Consider the following 25106-nt stretch of genomic DNA (forward strand, 5'->3'; position numbering starts at 1 on the left):
CAAAAACTCTGTTTCAGGGAACTAAAACCTTGATTGATGGAGTGAGCTTTAAAAAGATGGTTTCCAGAGAGAGTCAGTGAAATTTCAGATGAAAATAGCAGTTGTGGATGTGATTATTTAAGAAAAATTGTGATATCATTCATGGCAAATACCTTCTATTGTCAACAGTGTTTACTTGTCAGGTGTGGAATTTGTGTTATCTTTGCCTCATTTCAATGGGAGGGAGGATTACACGTTTGCCCTGGGGCCAGAGCAATTTAAACTTGGTGCGGTCTGCCATCTGTAAATGTATTTGAAAATCTCTGTGACTCCAACAACTTCTCATCACCATCCTCAACATGCTTTTAACTTCACACTCTGATTTGAAGCATTTACTGTGAACCTTTGGTCGATGCCACATTGTTCTTCAGAGGATTTAGATCCTGGTCATGCTTTTCAAATTCAGTTAAGTAACTGGTAATGCATGGCAGACTCACAGCTTTGGTCTTGGAATCAGGCAGAGCAAGAAACACAAGAGACTGCAGGAGCTGCCAGCGATGGTAGTAGAAGCCCACCGAAATGTTGGAGGAACTCGGCCGGTCCTTTCAGCATCTATAGGAGACAATAATATATTGCCAACATTTTGGGCCTGAGCCCTTCTTCAAAGAATAATTATTCCTTATTCCTTTTGGTGTGATTTTATTCAAGGGGTTTTTAAAACCAAAGTTATTGCCTGCTCAAGTTTTTTTTTTTTAAAAGGGCATATTTACCTTTTATGCAGAGGATGGATCGTGCTGTCCTTTTATATATCCCAGAGAAGTGTGCCTGCTTCCCCGGGCAAAAGGGGCAGGATGTGTAGCACAGCAGCAGCTGCCCTGCGACAGCCCCACCCCGCTTCCATCCTCCTCCACCGGCCGCTCTGTGACAGTGCAGCAGGGCAACAGGGCAGTCAGTGCGATGTCAATCGTCTTGCCTACTTGTTTGGAGCCACTTGCAGCGGCAGTCCTTTTAAGCAGGAGGTGGAGTGAATTCCCTCCACCTCTGACACTACCACCCTTGGCGGAAGGAACCCGGAGCTTGTTGGACCAGCCAATCCACCTTTGGACGTTTTTATGGAGGTAAGTGGAGCGTCTTAAAGGCAAAGGAAACTTGTCTTTACAGATTACTAAATTTCACTATAAAAGGGCCTTCAGAATCAGAAACAAGCCTTTCAGACCAACTCATCTATACCAATCAAGTTACCCATATAAGACTGTCACATTTACCTGTGCTTGACCCGTATCGCTTTAACCCTTTCCTGCCGAGGATTTTATTTCTATTGTAACTCATTGCTTAATTATATTGCAGTCAGAAAAGTGGGACCACCTGGGCCGCAGGGGTCCCAGGGCCCTCCAGGGGCTCCTGGGCCGCAGGGCCCCCCAGGAATCCCAGGAATCCCTGGAATACCGGGAACGGCAGTGTTGTCAGCCCCTGGACCACCAGGTCCACCTGGCCAGCCAGGACCTCCAGGGCAGCGAGGACCCCGAGGTGAGTGGGTGATGATTGGTTCGATGATGTGGAGATCCACCAAGGGTTTTGCAAGTCCACCCAGAGGGCTTAACTGTATTTGGTTAACCTGTACCTGGGGAGAAAAACATTAGGTCAAGTATGCGTTACTTTTCTGTTCAGTTATTCTTCTAAAGAGAGAGAGGAACAGCATTGTTATGCATTGTCCTTCTCCAGGAAGCATGTTAGAATAACAAAAATTAGACAGGTGATAAGTAGTCATATTTCTTAACAAGTAAAATGTATTGAGCAGGATAGCTCCCTCTACCACCTTCACCATGAACTCTATTTCTTGGGCAATTTCAACTTTGAATGACTGGCCGTCTCGAAGTCTTTGACGTGATTTGTTCCATGATTTACTGTCGGACTCTGGCTTTATCTTACCCTCAATTTAGTCTGTGTGTCGTCTGAGTCCAGCATGCTCGTTGAATGAAGTGATAGGAGAAGGTATTCGGTTCAACAATCAGTTTATTAAACAGCACAAGAATAAAGCGTAACAGAGCTCTGGTTCAGTCGTTAGTTCATAGGTCACCTGCTCAGTGAGCTATTCCCCAAGACTGACTCCTACTGTCCAGTCTCTTCTATTTATGTAGATCAACATTATTACACTGAACAAAAGTTGGCTTTCTTTGCGAGATTCCTTGCATAAGATTTATCTCAAGCAATTTCCTGCTCTGCAGTTATCTAGGGTGTACCATCTTAATCTTCAAGGCCAGAACATCCTGTTGTCTTGATCAGAAATCAATTCAATACCCCACATATTTCTAATTATTTCTTTGTTCTCGGCTGGCCATAGCCTGTTCTACTCAACACCTCTTATGCCTTAACCTTGCTACTGAATTGGTTTATACATTTTCTTTGTCTCCGACATTCTCAGTCATGATACTCTTTGTTCTCGTCTGGCCATAGTCTTCTGTTCTACTCAACACCTCCTCATGTCTTAGCATTCCTACTAAATTGGTTCATACATTTTCTCTCTTTTGTGTTTGGAGACAGCAAATTCTCTTTCTCTCTTTTCTCTTTGGCTTGGCTTCGCGGACGAAGATTTATGGAGGGGGTAAAATGTCCACGTCAGCTGCAGGCTCGTTTGTGGCTGACAACTCCGATGCGGGTCAGGCAGACACGGTTGCAGCGGTTGCAAGGGAAAATTGGTGGGTTGGGGTTGGGTGTTGGGTTTTTATTCCTTTGTCTTTTGTCAGTGAGGTGGGCTCTGTGGTCTTCTTCAAAGGAGGTTGCTGCCCGCCGAACTGTGAGGCGCCAAGATGCACGGTTTGAGGCGAGATCAGCCCACTGGCGGTGGTCAATGTGGCAGGCACCAAGAGATTTCTTTAGGCAGTCCTTGTACCTCTTCTTTGGTGCACCTCTGTCACGGTGGCCAGTGGAGAGCTCGCCATATAACACGATCTTGGGAAGGCGATGGTCCTCCATTCTGGAGACGTGACCTACCCAGCAAAGTTGGATCTTCAGCAGCGTGGATTCGATGCTGTCGGATCAGCCAACTTTTCTACATACTGTGGCTGTTCCTTAATTGCATTAATATTTCCCTTAAACAGTATAATTGAAGTAAATAGTAAATTGTTACATAGTAATGGATTAATGAATACGTAATGAATAGTACATAGGCATATTTTCTATGATTACTTAACCCCTTGGTTCCAACAGTCCCCAATCTGTTTCTAATTGCTAAATGGCAATTTGCCGTCATTTAGTTTGCTTCCAGTCAATGTGAATTCACCAGAATGGAAAGGTTTGGTTGAAGTGCAAAATAATGTGCTCAAGTTCAGCTTCTCAATTTCACTCTCTTGGGTTGGTGAAGTTATTCTGAAATAGGTGTTCACCTCAAACTCTGAAGCTGGAATTAACTGGGGGGGTGTGGACCCCCATTAGTTGAAGAGGGAGTGACTTTACCTCATCTGTTGCCAGTGGATCCAAGCAACAGTCGCATAACAATAGGAGTAGAACCCCACAAGCCTACCTCGCCAATGAGTTTGATCATGGCTGATTTGCCCCAGTCTTCATGTCCTCTTCAATGCCCAACCCCCACAGTACTCAATTCTTCTTTAAATACTTCCCAAGATCTGGCCTCCAGAACCATTCAGATTAGATAATTTCAAAGACCTTCATCCTAGGTGTTTTTATTAAAATGAATGCATTTAAAAGTTTTAAGTTTGTTGCCAGGACTCGGGGCCTGAGCTAAAGGGAGAGAATGAACAATCTTGGGTTTTGTTGCTTGGAGTGCAGAAGGATGAGGTATACAAAATGAGAGGAATAGATTTGCCCAGAGTAGGGGAATCTGTAACGAGAGGACATAGGTTTAAGGTGATGGGGAGAGAAGTCATAGGACATGGGGGGTGATTTTTTTTTTAAATCAAAATGGTGGTGGGTGTAAGGAAGTGGTTGAGGCAGGTACTATTGCAACATTTGAATGGGTACATAGGACAGATTCAAAGGCAGGCAGGTGGGATTAGTGTGCATGGGACATTTTGGTTAGCATGGGTACGTGAGGCCAAAGGGCCTGTGTCATTGCTGTGTGACTATGACCCATCCTTCCACTCGTAATGATGGTGTCGGTAGGGATTTTCATTGCCTTTTGCCTGACTGTTTCCCCTCCCACGTTTCTGCATATTCCTAACTCCATTTGTCCCTCTCTGTCTTATCCCTGGCCCAGTCCTCTGACTCCATCTGGGCAGAAGCCCAGTCGGCTCTCTTAACCTTGAACCAGTCCTCTATATTCCTCTATTCCCTACCATTTATTTTTCCTTCCTTTCCTCCCTACTCCCCAGCATCTAATGTTCCCTGCAACATTGGCAACAAGTTGACATCCCTGTCCAGGACCTCTCTGTAAGGAGGCCAGGACAAAACCCACTTTGCTATCCTACTTTAAGATTAAAAATCCTAAACTTGGTCTTGTTTTTGTCAGATTCAGTAGCCAACTGAACCACATGGAAAAAAAAACTTCCCAACATTATTGAGCAAAAAGCTTTTTGGTCTCTTTCTTATCCCAAAGACATCAGCTGAGAAACACCTTCTTAGCCCAGCAAGTGCTGAACGACCATAGAAACTGCCTGCACTCACTATCCGAGACTTTCATATCTACGAAACAATGTTAATTTATTTGCACATATGAATACTTGTCCTGCTTATGTATTGTTTATCTTCATGTTGCGTGCCTGCATGGTTTTGCACTGAAGGACCAGGCGACACTGTTTCATCGGATTGTGCTTAATGCAATTGGATGATAATAAACTGGAACTTGACCATAAAAGAAATTTATCATGAATAACGTCTTACAAACTTTCTTTATTTGCCAGCTGGTGAAAGCCCATGACATTCCCTCTGCTCAGTTGAGGCTAAAGATTGCAACGAGGGGTTCAATGGCATTATCAAACTTAATTTCCATATTTAAATAGGCCTGTCCAGAAATCGGGAATGGTGCATCTCAAATACAAATTAGTTGGTGAAGTTGTATTTGTGTTTCACCATTTAAACATCTGGGTGAGCAGAGTTAATTTTACTTTCTGAAATAATGTGTATACGTAACCATGTTGGAAACAAATTATGGATAATTTTGCAAGGAATGATCCTAAAAAATTTAAAGTATCTTTATTTATTTCCATACAAATATATTTTTCAGGTATTTCAGACAAAGGCACAGACCGCCAGATATCAGTAAGTTAACTGTTATGTGTATTTCATTCAACTTTATTTGTTGATCCATGGTTATTTATAGAGGACCCTGAGTCCATGGAGAGGATCATCCTCTTGGACCACTGGTTCGAATCCAGCACCGACTGTAAGGAGTTAGTATGTTCTCCCAGTGTCTGCATGGGTTTCCTTTGGGTGCTCTGGTTTCCTTCCACCCTTCAATTGGTTAATTGGTGTTTTTGCATAGCATGGGCTTGTGAGGTGGAAGGGCCTGTTATGTCGAAATTAAAAACAGGGTGGAGGGAAGCTACAGTGATTTGCGCTGTGGCTGCCACCATTGTATCTTGAATCGGAGTCAGCCATAGAATTTCCAAGTCTTTAATTATAAAATTATGGAAGATTTTGCCACGGTCGGTTGAAGCAAACTATTTCGAATGGCTAAAGGAAATAAAATGAGGAAACAGATAAACATTAGGTCATTGGCTGGATGGTTGAAGTCAATGGGGAAACATTGGACAAGTGATCTTGGACCAATTTGTTACATGAATCATATTTTGTTGAAGGATTTACTTTGGAGTTTTAAATTTAATAGATTTCAAGGATAGTTTTTGATGTGTCCTCCAGAGTATTGAATTGTAGGGCAGGAAGTCAGGTTATATCACCACTTTGGACATTCAGTGTGGCTCCAGTGAGGTTGATATTAATGCTTCAAGATTCTTTTGTCATGTAATAAAATAAATGTAATATTACACAAAATTATATTTCGTCTGTCATAAGGCTGACAAAGATTCGCCATCAACAGAAATTGTCCGCTACTCCTTACAGTCAGAGAAAGAAGCAAAAGAGAGTCCCCCAGAGTAGCTGAGTGTCCGTGGATTCACCTCCAGTACTCCCGCAGCCTCAGTAGCTATGCAGAGTCCAGTCCAAACCATCAGCCCCCAAGCTTCGGATCCAAACCTCAGACACAATCAGCTCCCACAGCATCGTCCTCTCACATTCCGTTTCCAATACCTGGTACCCCTCCAGCAGTCTGTAGCCTGGTATTAGTCCTTTGACCGCAAGTTGCCATAACCCCAAAGCCTGTGTGGGTTACTCATCTCGAGTAATCAACTGCTTTGCTTGCCTGTGTGTTCTTCAGCCGCAGAATCCCTCACTGATCTGCCACCGCAGTCACTGTCTCATTCGGTCATCTCCTCCTCCTCTCCTTTTTAAAAGGGTATGTTCTCCCCTTTACTGATACCCTGCGCCAGTCCACTGCTTCCCAGAGACTATAACCCCTTGATGCTTCTATCTTGAGCCCCATCAATGAGCTCACAATCCTTCCTATCATCTGGCCTGCTATCTCAACTTTTATTTGCAAGTCCCTTCCATCTGTTAAAGAATACAAGATAGTCTGTGGGTGAAAAGAGGATAGCCTTCTTAAAAACTTGTCTGTGGATCACAACTGCTGGTCCAACAGGAATACTAATGGATAGAATCCTATACTACTGTGGGAGATGTTCATTTTGCCTTTATGCACATTGTTTGCAGTTCTATGCTAATTCACACAGAATGTTTGGTCAGTCATTCTCGTGCAATTTATTAGGCATTTGTCAGAGGTTCACAATTTGCAGAACCCCAAGCAAATCCCTGTGCCTGCAGTTGAGATTTTACATCTCTCCAGCGCCATGACATCTCTGGTTTTGTACATGTATACTTACTGCTTTTCAATATATTTTGAGCTCTGCTCAAATCAGTCATAACTCCAGGCTCAAAAGGCTTTCCCCCATTCAGAAATCCAGATTTACTTAACAGCCACAGCTGGAGACTTAAACAGTTGATCACTCTCTCTCTCTCTCTCTCTCTTTAGGCATTCCCTAAAATACCAAACAAAATTATAATTGACCACCAAACACCAAGAATTATAATTACAAGGTGTCAAAGCCATGATTTCAGACTCTATCTGAAACAGTAGGTAGCTGACTGAACATTTGCTGATGTGTCAAGGCTGCTCTACATTAACAAGCAGCAATTCACACGTAATTGTCCCTTTCATATTCAGTGAAAGACCATATTAATGCCATCTAAGGTAAACACTACTAGGAAGAACAGTGAGAGATATAAAGAGAAGAAAGGTTCCATGCTGGGTCCCTGGCCATTGGTGAGAGATTATCTTGGCCAGAAAAGCAGAAGATATGGGGAAAGTTGGAGGCAGAAATCTAAAAGTCTGCCAATTAAAAAGAATCTTTCAATATTTACAGTAGATTTAAGGCTGGAAAGGGGTACTGATGGTAGTGATCAGCCATGATCTGTAAAATGGCGGTGCTGGCTCGACGGGCCGAAGGGCCTACTCCAGCTCCTATTGTCTATTGTATCTTTGTCAAGCTGCCTGTCTGTCAATCCTATTCCATGGGAGTTGAAGTGACAAGTTCGGAGATTCCGTGGGAGGGAATGGAGGAAAGCCTTTTGAGCCTGGAGTTATGACTGATTCTCATACTTCTTTCTTTGGCTTGGCTTCGCTGACGAAGATTTATGGAGGGGGTAAAAGTCCACGTCAGCTGCAGGCTCGTTTGTGGCTGACAAGTCCGATGCGGGACAGGCAGACACGATTGCAGCGGTTGCAAGGGAAAATTGGTTGGTTGGGGTTGGGTGTTGGGTTTTTCCTCCTTTGCCTTTTGTCAGTGAGGTGGGCTCATACTACAGGCCAAATAAATGTGGTATTTCCTGCCTCACCAATATTCTCTTAATGACGAAGTGGAAGGGAATCCGGACCCAGAGGGTGAGTCTGATAGGTGCACCTTGAACCAGTGGGTCTGTCCGACAGATAGATGGCTTTGGACAAATAGGTTATGGAGGTTAGAAATGACTCAGAGGAAGCATGTTTCAAAGCAAGGCACACCTGAAAAATCGAGGCAAGTAGGCACGAGGAAATGCTATGATGATGTGAATAGACTGTTTAGTTTTGCACAGGAATGGAGATCCTGCCGGACAAGGAACAGCAAAAATAATCCTCAACACAAAACACTGGAGAAACTCGGCAGGTCACACAGCGTTCAGAAGAAGCAAAGATATACAACCAACATTTCAGGCCTCAGCTGAAGGCTGGGTACATATCTTTGCTTCCTATGAATGCTGCAAGACCTGCTGAGTTTCTCCAGCACTTGTATGTGTTGTTCTACACCCACAGTATCTACAGAGTTTCCTATTTAACTTTTCTGTTTAATCCTAGACATCCACACTTCATTGCCATGTCAGTCATTCCTTGTTCTTTCAAGTACTGACCCTCCCTAGTGTCCTGTCAGGCTTGGAAAATGATGTGTGCATCAACAGAACTGTTTATGTGACAGGACCTTGTGATTTCCAATGGCAAAGAATTTCTGTCTGACCTCAATGGTCTGTTTCCAGTCCTTTCACCATTCAATTAAAGCTAAACAGACCAGTATCTTAATCTTATCTCCTGCCTCCTTTTGAAAATCAACTGTGGAATTGCTGGAAATGGGACAACTCGAGAGCTATTTCACACAGAGTTGGTGTAATTGCATCAGGTTTGTGCCACAAAGCTCAAAATTAAACTATTAATTATATTAAGAGGGAAACTAACTGCAGGGAACTGAAAATGTGAAAGCATAAATATTGGCAGCACGGTTAGTGCAGCAGCTAGCTCAACGCCTTTACAGCGACAGCAATTGGGTCCGACCGGACTGATCAGGGTTCGAAACTTGCGCTGTCTGTAAGGAATTTGTACGTTCTCCCCTTGTCTGCATGGGTTTTATCTGGTTTCCTCCCACCATTCAAAATGTACTGGGGGTGGGGTATAAATTGGGCGGCACAGTCTCGTGGGGCAAAATGGCCTGCTACTGTGCTGTATGTCTAAATTTAAAATTTAAATTTAATATCTAAAGGTTACAGAAAAGGAAAGATTAATGTCAGAAGCAGGAAGTAAATTAACAGAAAATTGTATTGTGCATTGGTTCAGCAAATTGAATTGCATGCCGCACGATTTCATTTCCCAGGAAAGGAGCTTAGTAAACCATCCTGTCTACAAAATCGATTGATATGCAATTAATTTTCCTTTTTATTTTAATTATAAGACTTTGCACTTGTTATCTTCGAGCTGATGGGGTTCTTGGTTTAGTTTATTCCAAATATAACACTGTAATCATTGCTTGTAGATGGAAGTTGTCCACCTCCAGGGTTATGACTCAGTCATTCAAGTCAAACAAGGTAAGATTTAAATTCAAGTAATTATAGTATTAAAAACATTTGAAAGCAGTTGGTTAATATAATGCAACTAACATGTAAAAGTTACATGCGATTTTTCTGCTTTGCCTTTTAAATGTCATTCATGTTACAAACTGATTTCGTTGATTTTTTTTAAATCTTAGTAATCTAGTTGCCTCAAAATAGTATTTATAATATTCTCCTGCATTTTTCTTCTGAAATGTTTATTGGAGCCAGTTCACAGTGGATAGTTCACAGAAGATTTTTTTTTAAAAAGATCCTGTATGCCATAAAATCGTCCTCAGTGCACCATATAACATAAGCAGAAATATTGCAAGGCATTAACCATCATTGTTGGTTTAGGGGTAGAACTGACATCTCCCACACTGGTGACCGGAGTTCAATTCCTAGCAAATGCAAAAGCACTGTGTTCTCAGCCTGGTCTTCTTGTGGGACATCTTTGTGTGCCTTTTACAGGACAAACAAAGGAAGACAAAATTTGACCATGTAACTATAAAGAAGCCTTGAGGACCATCTTCTAAAGTGCATCGAATTTTAGTCTGTATCTTGTGTATAGTTACTGACCAGTGGATTCCTTTCAAAGGTATCTTGAGGACACTAGAATAGATGTCCTTCATGAGCACAAATTCCACTAGTCACCAAATGCACTATTCATATTTATTTATCTTATGAAGCAAACTTTATCAATGATAGTTCACAGTTACCTAGAGAAATTTATCTCAGGACACTTTGCAGATGAGTGATTATAAAATAGTTGAAGAGGGTGATGAAGATATGAGGAAAGGATAAGATCTTTGGCTTGGCTTCGCGGACGAAGATTTATGGAGTGGGTAAAAGTCCACGTCAGCTGCAGGCTCGTTTGTGGCTGACAAGTCCGATGCGGGACAGGCAGACACGGTGGCAGCGGCTGCAGGGGATAAGAAGGATAAGATAAAGAATGTTTAAAGGAACAAGTTTTAAGGGTGGGGTCGAGAAAGAAAAAAGATAGTAGATAGATAGATGAGAGAGAATTACAGTACTTTGGACCTAGAGTGATAAAAGCTATTGATGGGGATAAAGGATTGTTTGTCAAGGCTGAACAAGTCACTACCTGCAATAATTCTGCCTTGGGGACCTTTCCCATCCTACCTCTTCTAACATATTCTGGTCCTTTTTTCTTCACTCCCTCCATTCATCTTCGTGCCTCCTGTAAGAGCCTCCTGCTCCTCTCCTAACAAGGGTGTCACAGTCAGCTTTGGAGTTAGGGCAACACTTTTTTACGGCACTAGTGATCCAGGTTTGAATCTGGTACTGTCTTGTCAGGAGCTTATACCTTCTCCCCATGTCTGAGTGGGTTTTCCACGATTGCTCTGGCTTCATCCCATCCTCCAAAATGTACGGGGTTGATTGGTTAATTGGGTAAAATTGGACAGCACAGGTTTCAATGGCTGGAATTTAGCTTCTACTGTGCTAAATCATTTTTAAAAATTGGAAGTCACCCTATATTTTTTGGCTCGGCATTGATTTCTCTCAGGTGCATTGGGAATATTTTTGACATGAAGCAGTGCTGTATGAATGTAAGGATTCTGAACACTGAATCTTTCAAAAGCAAGGTGTTTTTAGACTATTCCAAAGATGATTCATATGGCAGCTTGAATAAATAACTCTGGATTAATATTTCTGGTTCCTGGATGTATTTTGTTTGCATTGATGGTCATTTGTGATCTCTCATTTAATGACACGAGACTAGGGATCTTTCTAAAGCAGGTAATGGCTGCTTAGTAAATGGAATACACTCTGAACGAAACAATTATGTTAGACTGAATAAGATTTAACCCCTGGCCACTTTACAATGATCAGCAAATCTCTGGAGCTATTCGTACGTGTGAAAAATAAATCTTCCTAAAATACTGCATAATTGAAAAGCATAAAGATGGTAGCTTTTCATTAAATATAATTGAAATGATGAGTCCACTATTACAAACTAACATACCACTAAGTGAACTGATGTGAAATGTGAATGAATAATATTAGTAAATTTAGGCGTCAAGTTAAACAACTGGCTTATGGCCTGCTGCAAAATTAGTAATGAGTTTAATGACTTTCCATGTTAACAGTTGGTAAACCATTCAGTGATTGGTGATGAGAAGAGCCAGGCAGTGAATATATAGAAGTCTCCACCAGGTGCTCAGCAGCTTTCAGCATTATTCTTCTCATCTCACAAAAGCAGACAAGATTAGAGGATGGTCGTTTAAAAGAGTAATCTGCAGGATGATCTCACAAAGGGTGGTGAGGCTCTGGAATTCTCACCACATGGGTTGTGAGGGCTAGATCGTTCAAAGTAATGAAAGAGTAGTTAAATTGATGTTCATCGAGGAGAAGGCCAGTGAGATCAGAGAAGAGGGTATGTTGATTATCTGGGGCATATTTGTATCAAGAAGGCGGAAGTATTTCTAAGAATGTTAAGGTGGAAAAGACCTCAAGCCCTGATGTGATATTTCCCAGGTTATTGAGTGAAGCAGGGGAGGGAGATTTTGTACCTGCTTCACAACCACAGGTGAGGTGCCGGAGGACTAAAGTCAAAGTTGTTGCTTTGTTTTAGAAGGACAACAAGGACAAACCAGGAAGTTGTAGAAGGTGACAGACTAATATGAAACTCTAGAACACGAGGTTTGGGGTGGGGTACCAGGAACCTGTTGCCATCGGTGGTGTTGGAAGCAGATACAGTAGAGTAAGAGGCATGAAGAATGATGCATGAATAGACAGGATGGGTAGATTCCATTTGAAGGGAAATTGGATTCCTTTAATTTAGCATCATGGGCCAAAGTGCATGTTCTCTCAATGTTCAATACATTGCCCTCAATTTCCTGATCTTCCAGAAATTTATCAATGAGAAAATGGCGGAGAAGAAGTGAGAGCTGGGGCAAATCAGCCAATTATCATATTGAATGTCAGGGCAGGCTTGGGGAGAGGGTGAGGTGGAATGGATGACTCCTGGTCCCATTTCTTCTGATGCAAGATCTCGACCTGAAATGTGGCTATACACCGGAATCGTACCCCATGCTATAAAACTAGTTTTTAAATTTATTCACGGGCGTCACGGTTAGCACAACGCTATTGCAGCGCTAGCAACCTGGACCAAGGTTTGAATCCCGTACTGTCTGTAAGGAGTTTGTACCTTCTCCCCATGTCTGCGTGGCTTTCCTCTGGGTGCTCCGGTTTCCACCCACCTTTCAAAAACATACTGGTGTAGGTCATTTGGGTGTATTTGGGAGGCACGGACTTGTGGCCTGAAAGGGCTTGTTACTGTGCTGAATGTCTACATTTAAATTTATAACTAGATTACATCTGTTGATAAAAATGACAGCAGAAAGAGACTCATCAAGGACACAGTCTTGAAATGTTGACTGACCATTTCTACCCATGGGTGCTAACTGACCTGCTCTGTTCCTCTAGCACTTGATCTTTGTTAGATCAAAGTGTGGTGTTTTTTTTTTTCACTTTTCCATTGACGTTTGGCCAACAGAGCAATGAGACGAGTTATCCTTTCAAACATATTTAATTAAGATTGGGCCAAAATGGAGGTTGAGCCAAATTTAGCCTAGTGATTTAAGCTTGGAGTTACTTGCTCTGAACTGCACACATCATTTCTTCAAGAAAGCAATAGTGAAGTGGAATTGGAGATTGACTCACAGGATGCAGTCAGGTTTTTACTGTGCAGTTTGTAAAGTCAGTAATTTTTCTAGGGGATTTTAGATTTGTAAAATGGTCTCAAATGCATGTCTAAGTGCCACAAGATGAAATTTCCCTGCTACACGCGTGGGTCATTATGTTTTTAGCTGTTAAACCATTGTTAGAACAATGTTAGTTTAATGTTTGTTTTTGTTTTAGAGCTTCTCTGAATATTTTTCCACATACTGAGTGACTGCCCTTCTCATGATGAGATCTCATAGGTGGAGTTCTGGCTGACTGGGTATGGTCTTCACTCGATCGTAAGGTCTTCCGGTTACACAGCCAAAGTGGACAGTTGGAGGTACTTGTGGATGGCACCTACTTCATCTATAGTCAGGTAGAAGTGAGTACAGTCTTGGACCTAATGATTAGTTGCAGCCAAGTGGCTTGTGGACATGGCGTGGGGAGGGTTTGGTGCTTGTCAGTCACTTTGTGTTTAAACTATTTTTTTAAATTTTTAAAAATTAGACATACAGCTCTGTAACAGGCCACCCTACGAGTCCATGCCGCCCATTTTACATCCCATTAACCAACATCCTTGGTATAATTTGAAAGGTGGGAGGAAATCAGAGCCCCCAGGGAAAGCCCACGCAGACATGGAGAGAAGGTACAAACTCCTTAGAGACAGCGCGGGATTTGAACCCAGGTCTAGTCCAGCTTGCGCTATGAAGATGTTGCGCTAACTGCAGGCCAACCGTGCCCCCCAGTGGAACTAATTCAAAATGTACGGGGGCTGTATTTGGGTGGCATGGGCTCATGCGCCAGAAGGGCCTGTATCTATGCTGTGTGCTAAATTTAAATATGTCTTAATTGTGCAATCCCTTACTTTCAAACAGTATTTATTACATGTCCTTGGTTTTTTTAAATTCTAGCTCTTCCATCCCCACTCACCACTCTCTGTCCTGCTCCACAACACCTGAACTTCCACCCCCCCCCCCCCCGCCCCACCCCTTCCCATCCCACCATCTAGGTTCCCAAACAGTCTTTTCAGGTGGAGCAGCAATTCCCAACACTTCTGCCAGTCAAGTGCACTGCTTTCAGTGTGCTCTCCTCTACCTGGGAGAAATCAAATACAGATCAGATGATTGCTTTGTGGAGCACCTGTGCTTGGTTGACCAAGTTTGCTGCTATCGGCTGCTTTAATTCTACACCCCATTTCACTCTCTAACATATCTATCTGTGGGCTCCTGCTGTGTTATAACGAGGGCCAATTTAAAGCATGATGAGCAGAGGCTATTCCTCTATCTGGGCAGGTAACAGCCTTCTGGATTTAATATGGAATTCTGAAACTTCCAATAATTTATTTCTCTGTCTACATCATAATTGTCCATTGGACATCATCCATCTGTGATATGGATTGTTCCTTCCCCCTCCCTCTCCATTACCACGACCTAACCTGCCATTTGCAATGTGTCACACTTCCTTTGTCTGACTGGCTCACGAACAACTTATCCCCAGAGCAACCTTGGCCTCCCTTTGTCTTATCCATCACTCTCCTATCTTGTCTGCAACTTAAAACTAACTTGTTTTCTCTCATTCATAATTCTGATGAGTCCATGATAAAACAGATAATACCATTAAGGGAAATAAACCATACAAGTCAACATGCTTATCAGGCAAGAACGACAGCTGATCCTGTAGTCCAGTCCGCTACCCTCTCATTAAATGGCTTGGAGAACTACTGTTCCTAATTTGTCTGTTCATATAGGATCAAATGGCGAGGTGCTCTACACCAACACCTAGAGCAAGGTGAAAGAGTGATCTTGAGTTGGTTGTGAAGCGAAGAGCACAGCGGAGAGTGGACAACAATTCAACGATGCCCTATATTCACAGCAACTGTGGCAGAGCCTGCCTTTCTAAGATTGGCCTCCATACCCACAGTCGACACTGCTAAACAAACCAATGACTACCAGAGGCCCAGTACCCATGGTTGATCACGACCGCTGGAGGCCAAGAGAGGAGATAGTGAACTGAATCTTAAATCTATTTCTGTCGCCACAGACGTTGGAGACAGAAATACCCCATTAACCTTTCTGGTATTTTCTATATTTGTTTCAAAACTTCCAAATTTTTATTTTTGTTTGCCCAATACAAAAGTTGCTTGCAAACAAAGGTTGAGCATTCTCTGCCACTCAATCTTTTCCATATGCTCCAATCTTCATTGTCTATTTGTGAACAGATGAATTAGGAATATTTTCATTCTTTTCCAACTTATGAACAATTTATGTTGCAAACATTTTTAAATTTAAATTTAAAATTTACGTTTAGCCATACCACACAGTAACAGGACTTTCCAGCCCACGAGCCCATGGCACACAAATACTCCAAATAACCTATAATCCCCGTACATTTTTGAAGGGTGAGAGGAGACTGGAGCCCCCAGAGGAAACCCACCCAGACACAGGAGAATATAAGCTCCTCACAGACAGCGCCGGATTTGAGTCCTGGTGAATAGTGCTGTGCTCACCATGACACCGACAAAAACCAGTTGGAACCTGGGGACTTCCTGTAATTTAAATCACTGAATTTAGGGCAGCACAGTTTAGTGTAGTGTTTAGTGCAACACCCTTACAGCGCCAGCGATCGGGACAGGACCGTGATCCGAATGCTGCGCTGACTGTAAAGTGTTTGTACGTTCTCCTCATGTCTGCGTGGGTTTTCTCCAGGGGATCCTGTTTCCTCCCACCATTCAAAACCTACCGGGGGTGTAAGAATGGGGTGTAAATTGGGCGGCGCGGACTTGTGGGCTGATAAGGCCTGTTACCGTGTTGTATGTCTAATTTTTTTTTTTAATTTTAATTTTAAATAAATTTTCCTGTTGCTGGGATAGGATTGGTCCTCATGTCCCTGTGCATAGGCCTCTGATCACTACACTTCCATGCTCCATAAATAAAATGACCAGAAAGATGTCTTTAAGGTCGAGCATTTTGATCAGAATTCAAAATTCACATATTTGAAAGAGTTATTTTTGACAGCTTTTAATATGCATGTGAGCTGTCACAAAATTGATCTTTGGGGAAATAGAGAAACCATGAACCTTAAAGTATTTTGCCAATTTAGGATTATGCCTTCTATAATCCTGTAATCAGAAGGAAGAAAGACATTATTTGCAGCCTTTCTTTTAATTCCCTTTGCTTTGATAATAAGTCATCTTAGTTAAAAGAGAAATCTTAGTTGAGTTCTGCTCCAGTATCAATGGGTGTGCGTGAATCTTTAAACTAATGACAATTACATTCTCAGAGAAGTGGAGACGTAGGGCAATCCCTGACTCATCGATTTGGGAGGAGGAGAAATAAATTGTGGGTGCTATGTGAAGTCCATGGATGTCACAGGAGGAGAAATTGGACACAAGAATGCTTTGCACGGTTTTTTTTTGAGACATTTTACTGAAGTTGCATACTTTTCCATTCACTCATGGCTCACTCCAAAACTCCATCAAGGCCTCTTTGTGGATTCCAGGCATTCTAGCTGATGCAAGTGGTTTGTAAGCTTATTTATTGCTGTGGTAAAGTGCAGTTATTTTTCTACTTCCATGATTCCCCCTCGTTTGCAAAGTCCCTTTGACATTCCTTCCCTTTGCCACTTTCTCCCACTTTCTCATCCCTCCTATTGCCCGCCCTTTCACCACTCTCCATGTTATTCCAGTTGATCCATATTGTTTCTCCCCTGCTCTCCATGCCTCAGTCGTTCTTCCCAACTCTGCCTCCCAAGGTGGTCGACCCTCATACGGTCACCATTCCCTCATTGCAGGGCCTATTCCCAGCCACCAGAATATGCTGACCACTTTGAGCTGGCTCAGAGCCAGTGCCAGATTAACCATTAGGCTGAGTAGGCTTAAGCTGAGGGGCCCTGAAGGGAGGGGGACCCAGCAGGAGCGGGGACCTCGGGCTCCACCTAGGAGCGGGGACCTCAAGCCCTCCAATTCTTTCAACCACGAATGTTCAATTGGATCCCCCGCCCTTCCCCAGAGCGTTTATGGACCCGCTTTTGACCCCTTGGCATTTTCTAACCCCTTGGAATGTGCCATTGACTCCCAAGGGTTGATAGCGACCACTTTTGAGACCCCAAAGTTCAGTATTTAATGTAACATTACATCACATTCTATTCAACGAAGGGTGGGACAAGGGGGCAAGGTCAGAGGGGGCCTTACTAAAGTTCAGCATAGGCATCTGGGTGGTAGTTAATCTGCCACTCTTCACCCTGATGACTCGCAAGGCTGTGCTCCCTCTTGATGCTGCTCTACCATCTCCTCTTCCAGGACATGCACTGATGATCTTCGTGTATTCCAAAGCATATGTGTTTTTTCCATCCACGTACGTGGCTGCAGCATATATATTCATGGGTGTCTGTGAAGTCTTGGACTTCTTTGCAATTGATCAGGGCCTCATTCTGAAAAGGCTCTGTTGGAACTGGTGTGTCACTGCCATCACACACACACCAGTGTCTGTCGGAGCTGCACAAAACCATTGTATTTGGAGTATTGCGTACGATTCTAGTTGTCACATCTCAGGAAAGATGTGGCAATAGAAAGAGTGCAGAAGAGTTTTACCAAGATGTTTTGTTGGGGGAACTGGGAGTCAGGGAGCACATGGGATGAAACAAATATTTGATATTTTGTGTCGTAACTGACAAAGGGTTTTAATATGTAGCATTGACTTTGCATTTCCCTGCACTGATGCTGCCTGGGCTACTAAGTTCCTCCAGAATGCAGCATCCACAGCAGAGGTGGCCAAATATAAAGGGCTGTAAACACCAGAGCAGCAGCAGATTATCGCAGGACAATGCCCCCCCCCCCCCCCCCCACTGAGAAGAAGCCTAGGAGTTAGACCCTACAGGGAATGCAACCGTGCCAGCAGACCAGTGAAGGGCTCAGTAGCTGAAGAACCCACACAGGCTGGATTGCTGGAGATTAGCTGGTGAGAACCAAGGATCAGGACTTAAGAGGGTCCTGAAAGCTTCCTGACCCTATTGGAGGTTTGGATCTGGGAGCTCCATGTCTCTGAAGGACCTTTCTCTTATTGTTGGGGGCACTGACCAATGCTAGCAGCATTGGAATTTGTATATTTTGTGTATTAGTACATGACAATACTCGAGATGGCAGAGGTCGACAGCATCGAGTCCACGCTGCTGAAGATCCAGCTGCGCTGGATGGGTCACGTCTCCAGAATGGAGGACCATCGCCTTCCCAAGATCGTGTTATATGGCGAGCTCTCCACTGGCCACCGTGACAGAGGTGCACCAAAGAAAAGGTACAAGGACTGCCTAAAGAAATCTCTTGGTGCCTGCCACATTGACCACCGCCAGTGGGCTGATATCGCCTCAAACCGTGCATCTTGGCGCCTCACAGTTTGGCGGGCAGCAACCTCCTTTGAAGAAGACCGCAGAGCCTACCTCACTGACAAAAGGCAAAGGAGGAAAAACCCAACACCCAACCCCAACCCACCAATTTTCCCCTGCAACCGCTGCAATCGTGTCTGCCTGTCCCGCATCGGACTTGTCAGCCACAAACGAGCCTGCAGCTGACGTGGACTTTTTACCCCCTCCATAAATCTTCGTCCGCGAAGCCAAGCCAAAGAAGAACATGACAATAAAGGAATTTTATTTTATTTAACAAGAATGCCAAATGGAAGTTATTTTAGTTGGTGAGCACAAAATCAGAACAGAAAGTACACCTTTTAACTTTTATTCTCAGTCAATCAAACCAGATGCCACAGTTTGGAGTTGAAATGAGCCACATTGCTTGGAGTTGGTTCAGCACAGCAAATCTACAGCATCTGCTTTAACGTAGTAGAAAATTACATTTTAAAATTCAGACATGCAGCCCCATAACAGGCCCTTTCAGCCCTCGAGCCCGTGCTGCCCACAAATATCCCAATTAACCAACAACCCTGGTATGTTTTTGAATGGGTGAGAGGAAACCCACGGAGAACATATAATCTCCCTACAGTCAGTGCACTAACCACCATGCTAACTCTGCTGCCCTGTCCAAGGTTTCATTTTACTTTTGCAGCTCAGTTTAAAGCAATATTACAAATTTTATTGTGTCTGAAGATGGCAGACCTTGTCACGACTATAATACTTTAAGAGTTGATTCTTGCCAATCTGACTGTTGCTGTTAAGAAGTGTCACTCTCCATGGTCTTCAACCAGACATGGAAATAATACTCCTTCTTCACAACATACCCATAAGATATCAAGATATTTCTGTCAGAACCAACAATACATTTAGACTATAAAATGTAAATTAACTCCAAATTATTAGATGATGCCTTTGTATACAAGGGCATGGTTCACACATTTTACTTTGTTTTCCTCTCAGGTTTACTACATTAACTTTACTGACTTTGCAAGTCACGAGATGCTTGTGGACAACAAGCCTTTCTTGCAGTGCACACGCAGCATTGAGAATTATAAGTCGAAGTTCAATACCTGCTACACAGCTGGGGTGTGCCTGCTCAAGGCAAGGCAGAAGATTGCAGTCAAGATGACGTATGAAGATACAGTCGTAAACATGAGCAAGCACACCACCTTCTTTGGAGCAGTGAGACTTGGCAAATCCCCATAAGATGGAGGAGCTAGGAACGACAGAGGGCTGGAGGGGGAAATAGACAAGGCTGTATCCTGAACAAGGTCATGCAAAATTTATACAACACAATTTAAAAACAAGACTTTAGTGTAAAATTTCATCAGTGTAAATTAAGTCCATTCTCATTTTCCCAATGTCTAGTTCTATGAATAAATGTGACTTGAATTGAGTTATTTTGATGAATCACCAAAACTGACACAAGTCTGTGAGTAATTCCCAGCTAATCCATTTCTCCTTGTGTGTTTATCTGTGACAGAGTATGATTAACTGAGTTGATTTCCCCAGTCCATCCTTCTTCCAGTTGACTGGAATAAGTCACAGACAATACAGTGGAGGAACGTGCCCTTTGGCAATTTGTGTCTACTGTGACCATGATGCCATGTTAAACTAACCCCATCTGTTCATGGTCTGTATCTTATAATTCACAACTGTCCATACGTCCAAACCCCAACCCCACCTCCCCATCCCACCAATGTGTTCCAGACACCTACCTCTGTGTGTGGTGCCTCAGATGTCCTGCCCCCACTCACCTGAAATCTATTTCTTCTAATATTTGATATTTTTGGCATGGGGGAAAGAAAATCCCTTTATACATCTCTCCTCAGTTTATAAATGCCAATCAGGTCTTCCTTCTGACAATTCAGAGCAGACACACCATCTTTCTTTATAACAAATACTGTCTAATCTAGACAACATCTTGGTGAATCCCTTCTGAACCCTCTCCAAAGCTTACACCCTATAATGCAATGACCAGCACCCCACACAATACTCTACTTCATTCAAGAGTCTGATGGCTGCAGGGAAGAAACTGCCTTCAAGCCCGCTGGTGTGCAGTGTCACATTTTTGAGCCTTCTCTCCAAATAGGAGGAGAGGATAGAGTACGCCCAGGGTGTGATGGCTCCTTTAGTGTGTGGGCTTTCCTCAGCTGTGGGAAATGAGAATGTCCATAGACCACGTGATGTTCTGAGCTGCATTCCACCTTTGGTTGTTGAGTAGACCAGATCCCATATCGCACTGTTGCATCCAGCAAGTATGCTTTTAATAGAGAGGTTGTTGCTGGACACGCTGAACCTTCTGAGTCATCTCAGTAAGTAGAGGCATTAATGGTCTTGACCATCATGTCAATGTGATTGGTCTAAGTCAGATCATTGGAAACTTCACTCCCACGAACCTGAAACTATTTACTCCTTCCACTTGTACACCATTGATGTGGACAAGGATGTGGTCTCTGCCCCTCCCTGGATGTCAGTGTTCATGTCTGTCATCTTATTGATTTTGAGAGAGTGGTTGTTACCTTGGCATTATGATACAGGTCTTTCACTCCCTTCCTGTATTCAGTGTCATCATTATTATTAGATTCCCAGCCTATTGTGGGGTCATTTGAAAATGGAGTTGGGACAGTATTTGGTTGTAGCCATGGATATAGAGAAAGAAAAGTAAAATTCAGTGGAAACAAAGGTTTTCATCCTACTGCATCCAACATTGTTTTATATATTCAACAACCAAATTGTTAAATGCACTAGATCGACTCATGTTACCACTTTCTTGGCTTGATTTGATTTACACACCAAGATCCCACTCTACATCACTGCTGTAAATGGACATACCATTGACTAAATGTTTGTCCTTTATATTTGATCTCCTAAACTGTAACACATTATTTTGCTTAGATTAACTGCCATCTGCCATTTCTCCACCCATATCTGTAACTGATCAATGTAGATCCTGCCGATTCCTTCAGTAGATCTCTACACTGTCCACAACTCCACCAATCGTTGTGTTGTTTGCAAACTTACTAACCCACCCATCTATTTTTTTCATCCAGAATTAATCCCTGTGGAATACCACTGGTCACAGAGATCCAACCAGAATAATACCCTCCCACCATTACTATCCATCTTCTCTGGGCAAGTCAATTCCAAGCTCTCAATTCACTGCAGATACAATGCATCTTTACCTTGTGGATCAGCCTACCATGTGGAACCTTGTCAAATATCTTAAAGTCCATGGAAACAACATCCAGTATCCCACTCTCAATCATTTTCAATGTCCGTATTGATGCTTTCATTTTTGCAAGTGGAAACTTCCAATGGACTCGTGTGATCTTCAGGAAGGAAGAGACGACCTTCCTGCAAATGATCAAAGAGCACCAGAGGGCCATACTCAAATCAAAAAGCCATTTGGTCATAGCTGAGCATTTTCACTGCATTTTCTTCCTCCCTGAGCTCTGTCGACTCCATTTCATTCACACACTCCTTCCATCTCCATTATTTTTGGCCCAATGACAGCATTTTCCACTCAGGTATCTCTTCAACGTCTTCCTTCTTCTTGAACTCCTCATCACATCCTATCTGTTTTCCAGGTCTATACATTCACCCTCCTCCTGAACTGTGCGAGTTTAGAATTCCACTAGACATCAAATTCTACCTAATCTTCATATTCAGTTGATCTTTTGTAATTTCTGCTACTGTCAGTGAGACACATTTCACCCTCCCTTACAACTTTTCAAAGGAATTATTTCTCTCACAACTGCCTGCACTGCTCTTCCCCAAGACAGCTCTACCATCCAGGGATCTGAAATGTTCTTCCAGGTGAATCAATGATTCACGTGCATTCCTTTTGATCTAATCTACTGCAGTTAGTGTTCGTAATGTCACTTCCTCTGTACTGGAGAAATTCAATTCAATTCGGTGACTTGAGTAGGTTTGATTTTATTTTCCACTTTAATCCTGGACCACTGAACCCAATTAAAATATCCACAGTGCTGTCTTTCTAATTAGCAATGTAAATTTAGAATGAACTTGGATCATTACTAACCATCATTTTGGTACACTATCAATGGAAGCATTTTATACAAGCAGAAAAATGTCTACCAGGTCCTTTTCATTCCTAAATTAGTAATGTTTTGATTGAATCTGAGGGAGACCAGAAAAAAATCCCTTTAGCCAGACATAGTGGATGATCACTTCAGTTAATCATTTTGCCAGGATCTTGGAGAACACACTTAACTGAGCCAACAATTGTTGGCTTCCAATTTCAGATTTATTGGCAGAGTACATACATGACATCACATACAATGCTGAGATTCTTTTTTCTGTGGGTGAGGCAAAATGACCACTAATTGGGCGTGCAAATAAATCTGTACACACCAAATACATGTAATCAAATAAACCAACTAACTGTGCAATATAGAGAGAATTTAAAAAAAAATTGTTTGTTGAGGAGTGTGATGGTGGAGGGGTAGCAGCTGTTCCTGAACCTGGTGGTCTGAGTCTTGTGGCACCACTACCTCTTTCCTGATGGCAGCAGTGAAAACTTTGTGTGCTGGGTGGTGTGGATCCTTGATGATTGCTGATGCACTCTGACGGCAGTGTTCCCTGTAGATGTTCTCAATGGTGGGAGGGTTTTGCCTGTGATGTTCTGAGCTGTGTCTGCTACCTTTTGCTGGGCTTTACATTCAGGGGTATTGGTACCAGACTGTGATGCAGCCAGTCAGCACACTTTCCACCACACATCTGTAGAAATTTGCCTGGGTTTCTGGTGTCATACCAAATCTCCGCAAACTCCTAAGGAAGTAGAGGCACTGACATGCTTTTTTCACAATGCCCTTAATGTGTTGGGCCCAGGAATGGTCCTCTGAGATAGTGAGTCCCAAGAACTTAAATTTGTTCACCCGCTCCACCTCTGATCCCCTAATGATCACTGGATTGTATACCTCTCTCTTCCTGAAGTCAACAATCAGTTCCTTAGTTTTAATTTAATTTAGATATACAGCTGAGTAACACAGGCCATTTTGGCCCATGAGTCCATGCTGCCCAGTTTACATCCAATCAGCTTGCACCTCCAGTACCTTTTGAAAAGTGGGAGGAAACTGGAGCCCCCGATGAAAACCCACGCAAACACAAGGAGAACATAGAAACTCCTTACAGACAGCATGGGATTCGAACCCCGGTCCCGATCACTGGTGCTGTAAAGGCATTGTGCTAACCGCTGTGCCATTTGTTGACATTGAGTGCAAGGTTGTTGTTGGTGAACTATTTAGCCAAATTTTCAATCTATTGCTTCATCATGAAAACCCAGGGAAAGAAATCTCATCCAAACAGCTCCATGTTGAAAGTTTTGAAATGGCCTCAAAAACCATTAGTTTCAGAGGACAATTAGAGATTTTCACATCCTATATAACATAAAAGAAAACACCATTATTGCATCTCAAAAGGACTTACCGTAAATGGCGAAATTGATTATTTAAAAATTGGACCAAGATGAGAGGACCATAATTGCTGATGGCATGACGCTCCAGTGCTTGAAGATCAAACTTATTTTAACCTTAATTATATCCAATACCATTGCATCTTGGTCTTGTTATTACTTCCATACTGTATATAATATAGTGCCTCAATGGTATATTGGTTTTAGTTTACCCGTTCTTCAACATTGACACAACTAGATTGTTTGAGGGAGTCATAGCAAATGATGGAATGAGTTTGTACTTTTTGGGTAAGTTCCAAGTTGAACATGAATGTAATTTATTTGTCTTCTATCCATATATTTTTGTAGGAATTGCACAAAGTGTTTAAGTGTTTGCGCTGTTCCACTGCTGTACACCAAATTGCTAAACATTAAAAAGAGTGCATACGCTATTAAAAGCTGTAAATGTCCTGAAATTTGCTGGTCTTTAATATTTTTGTTAGAAATATCGGTTACATTTCTGCCTTTCAGCAGCTGAAACAATCTCTCACATGGTTTGCAATAAACTCAATTTATTGTCATAGCAATTAAACATTGTCATATTACATGAAATTTCATTTTGCCCGCTGCAAGGCTGACAGATTCGCTACAGGCAGGAATTGCCTCTTACAGTCTTGCAGTCAAAGAGAGAAGCAAAAGAAAATCCCCCCCCAAACCAGAGCCACCAAGTGTCTGAAGATGAACATTTAATCAGAATCAAGTTCAAGTTGTTTATCGTCTGATTGTATATGGTACAACCTGACGAAACAGCGTTCTCTGCTCCTCAGTACAACACACATTCAGACATCATGTCAAAGTTCACATTTATTATCAGAGTACATGACAACGAGTCCACGCTGCTGAAGATCCAGCTGCGCTGGATGGGTCACGTCTCCAGAATGGAGGACCATCGCCTTCCCAAGATCGTATTATATGGCGAGCTCTCCACTGGCCACCGTGACAGAGGTGCACCAAAGAAAAGGTACAAGGACTGCCTAAAGAAATCTCTTGGTGCCTGCCACATTGACCACCGCCAGTGGGCTGATAACGCCTCAAACCGTGCATCTTGGCGCCTCACAGTTTGGCGGGCAGCAACCTCCTTTGAAGAAGACCGCAGAGCCCACCTCACTGACAAAAGGCAAAGGAGGAAAAACCCAACCCCAACCAACCAATTTTCCCCTGCAACCGCTGC

General features: G+C 42.8%; 1 protein-coding gene across 10 annotated transcripts in view; it reads left to right on the plus strand.

Moving 5' to 3' along the window:
• The window catches only part of LOC138740299 (ectodysplasin-A-like), a 126736-nt gene that overhangs the window by 36997 nt on the left and 64633 nt on the right, over positions 1-25106 (plus strand). For 3 of the 10 annotated variants that reach the window (XR_011342810.1, XM_069892760.1, XM_069892761.1), the window contains exons 4-7: positions 1327-1506; positions 5159-5193; positions 9321-9372; positions 13314-13444. Coding sequence is in view for 9 of the 10 variants with exons in the window: in XM_069892760.1 (XP_069748861.1) it covers positions 1327-1506; positions 5159-5193; positions 9321-9372; positions 13314-13444 (398 nt within the window). In the remaining variant the exon portion in view is untranslated. Of the gene's footprint in view, positions 1-1326; positions 1507-5158; positions 5194-9320; positions 9373-13313; positions 13445-14809; positions 16159-19419; positions 24352-25106 lie in introns of those variants that run through there. The other 7 variants (XM_069892757.1, XM_069892758.1, XM_069892759.1 and 4 more) reach the window with 7 other exon arrangements.

This window comes from Narcine bancroftii, chromosome 8, assembly GCF_036971445.1.
Source record: "Narcine bancroftii isolate sNarBan1 chromosome 8, sNarBan1.hap1, whole genome shotgun sequence".
Classification (NCBI taxonomy): domain Eukaryota; kingdom Metazoa; phylum Chordata; class Chondrichthyes; order Torpediniformes; family Narcinidae; genus Narcine; species Narcine bancroftii.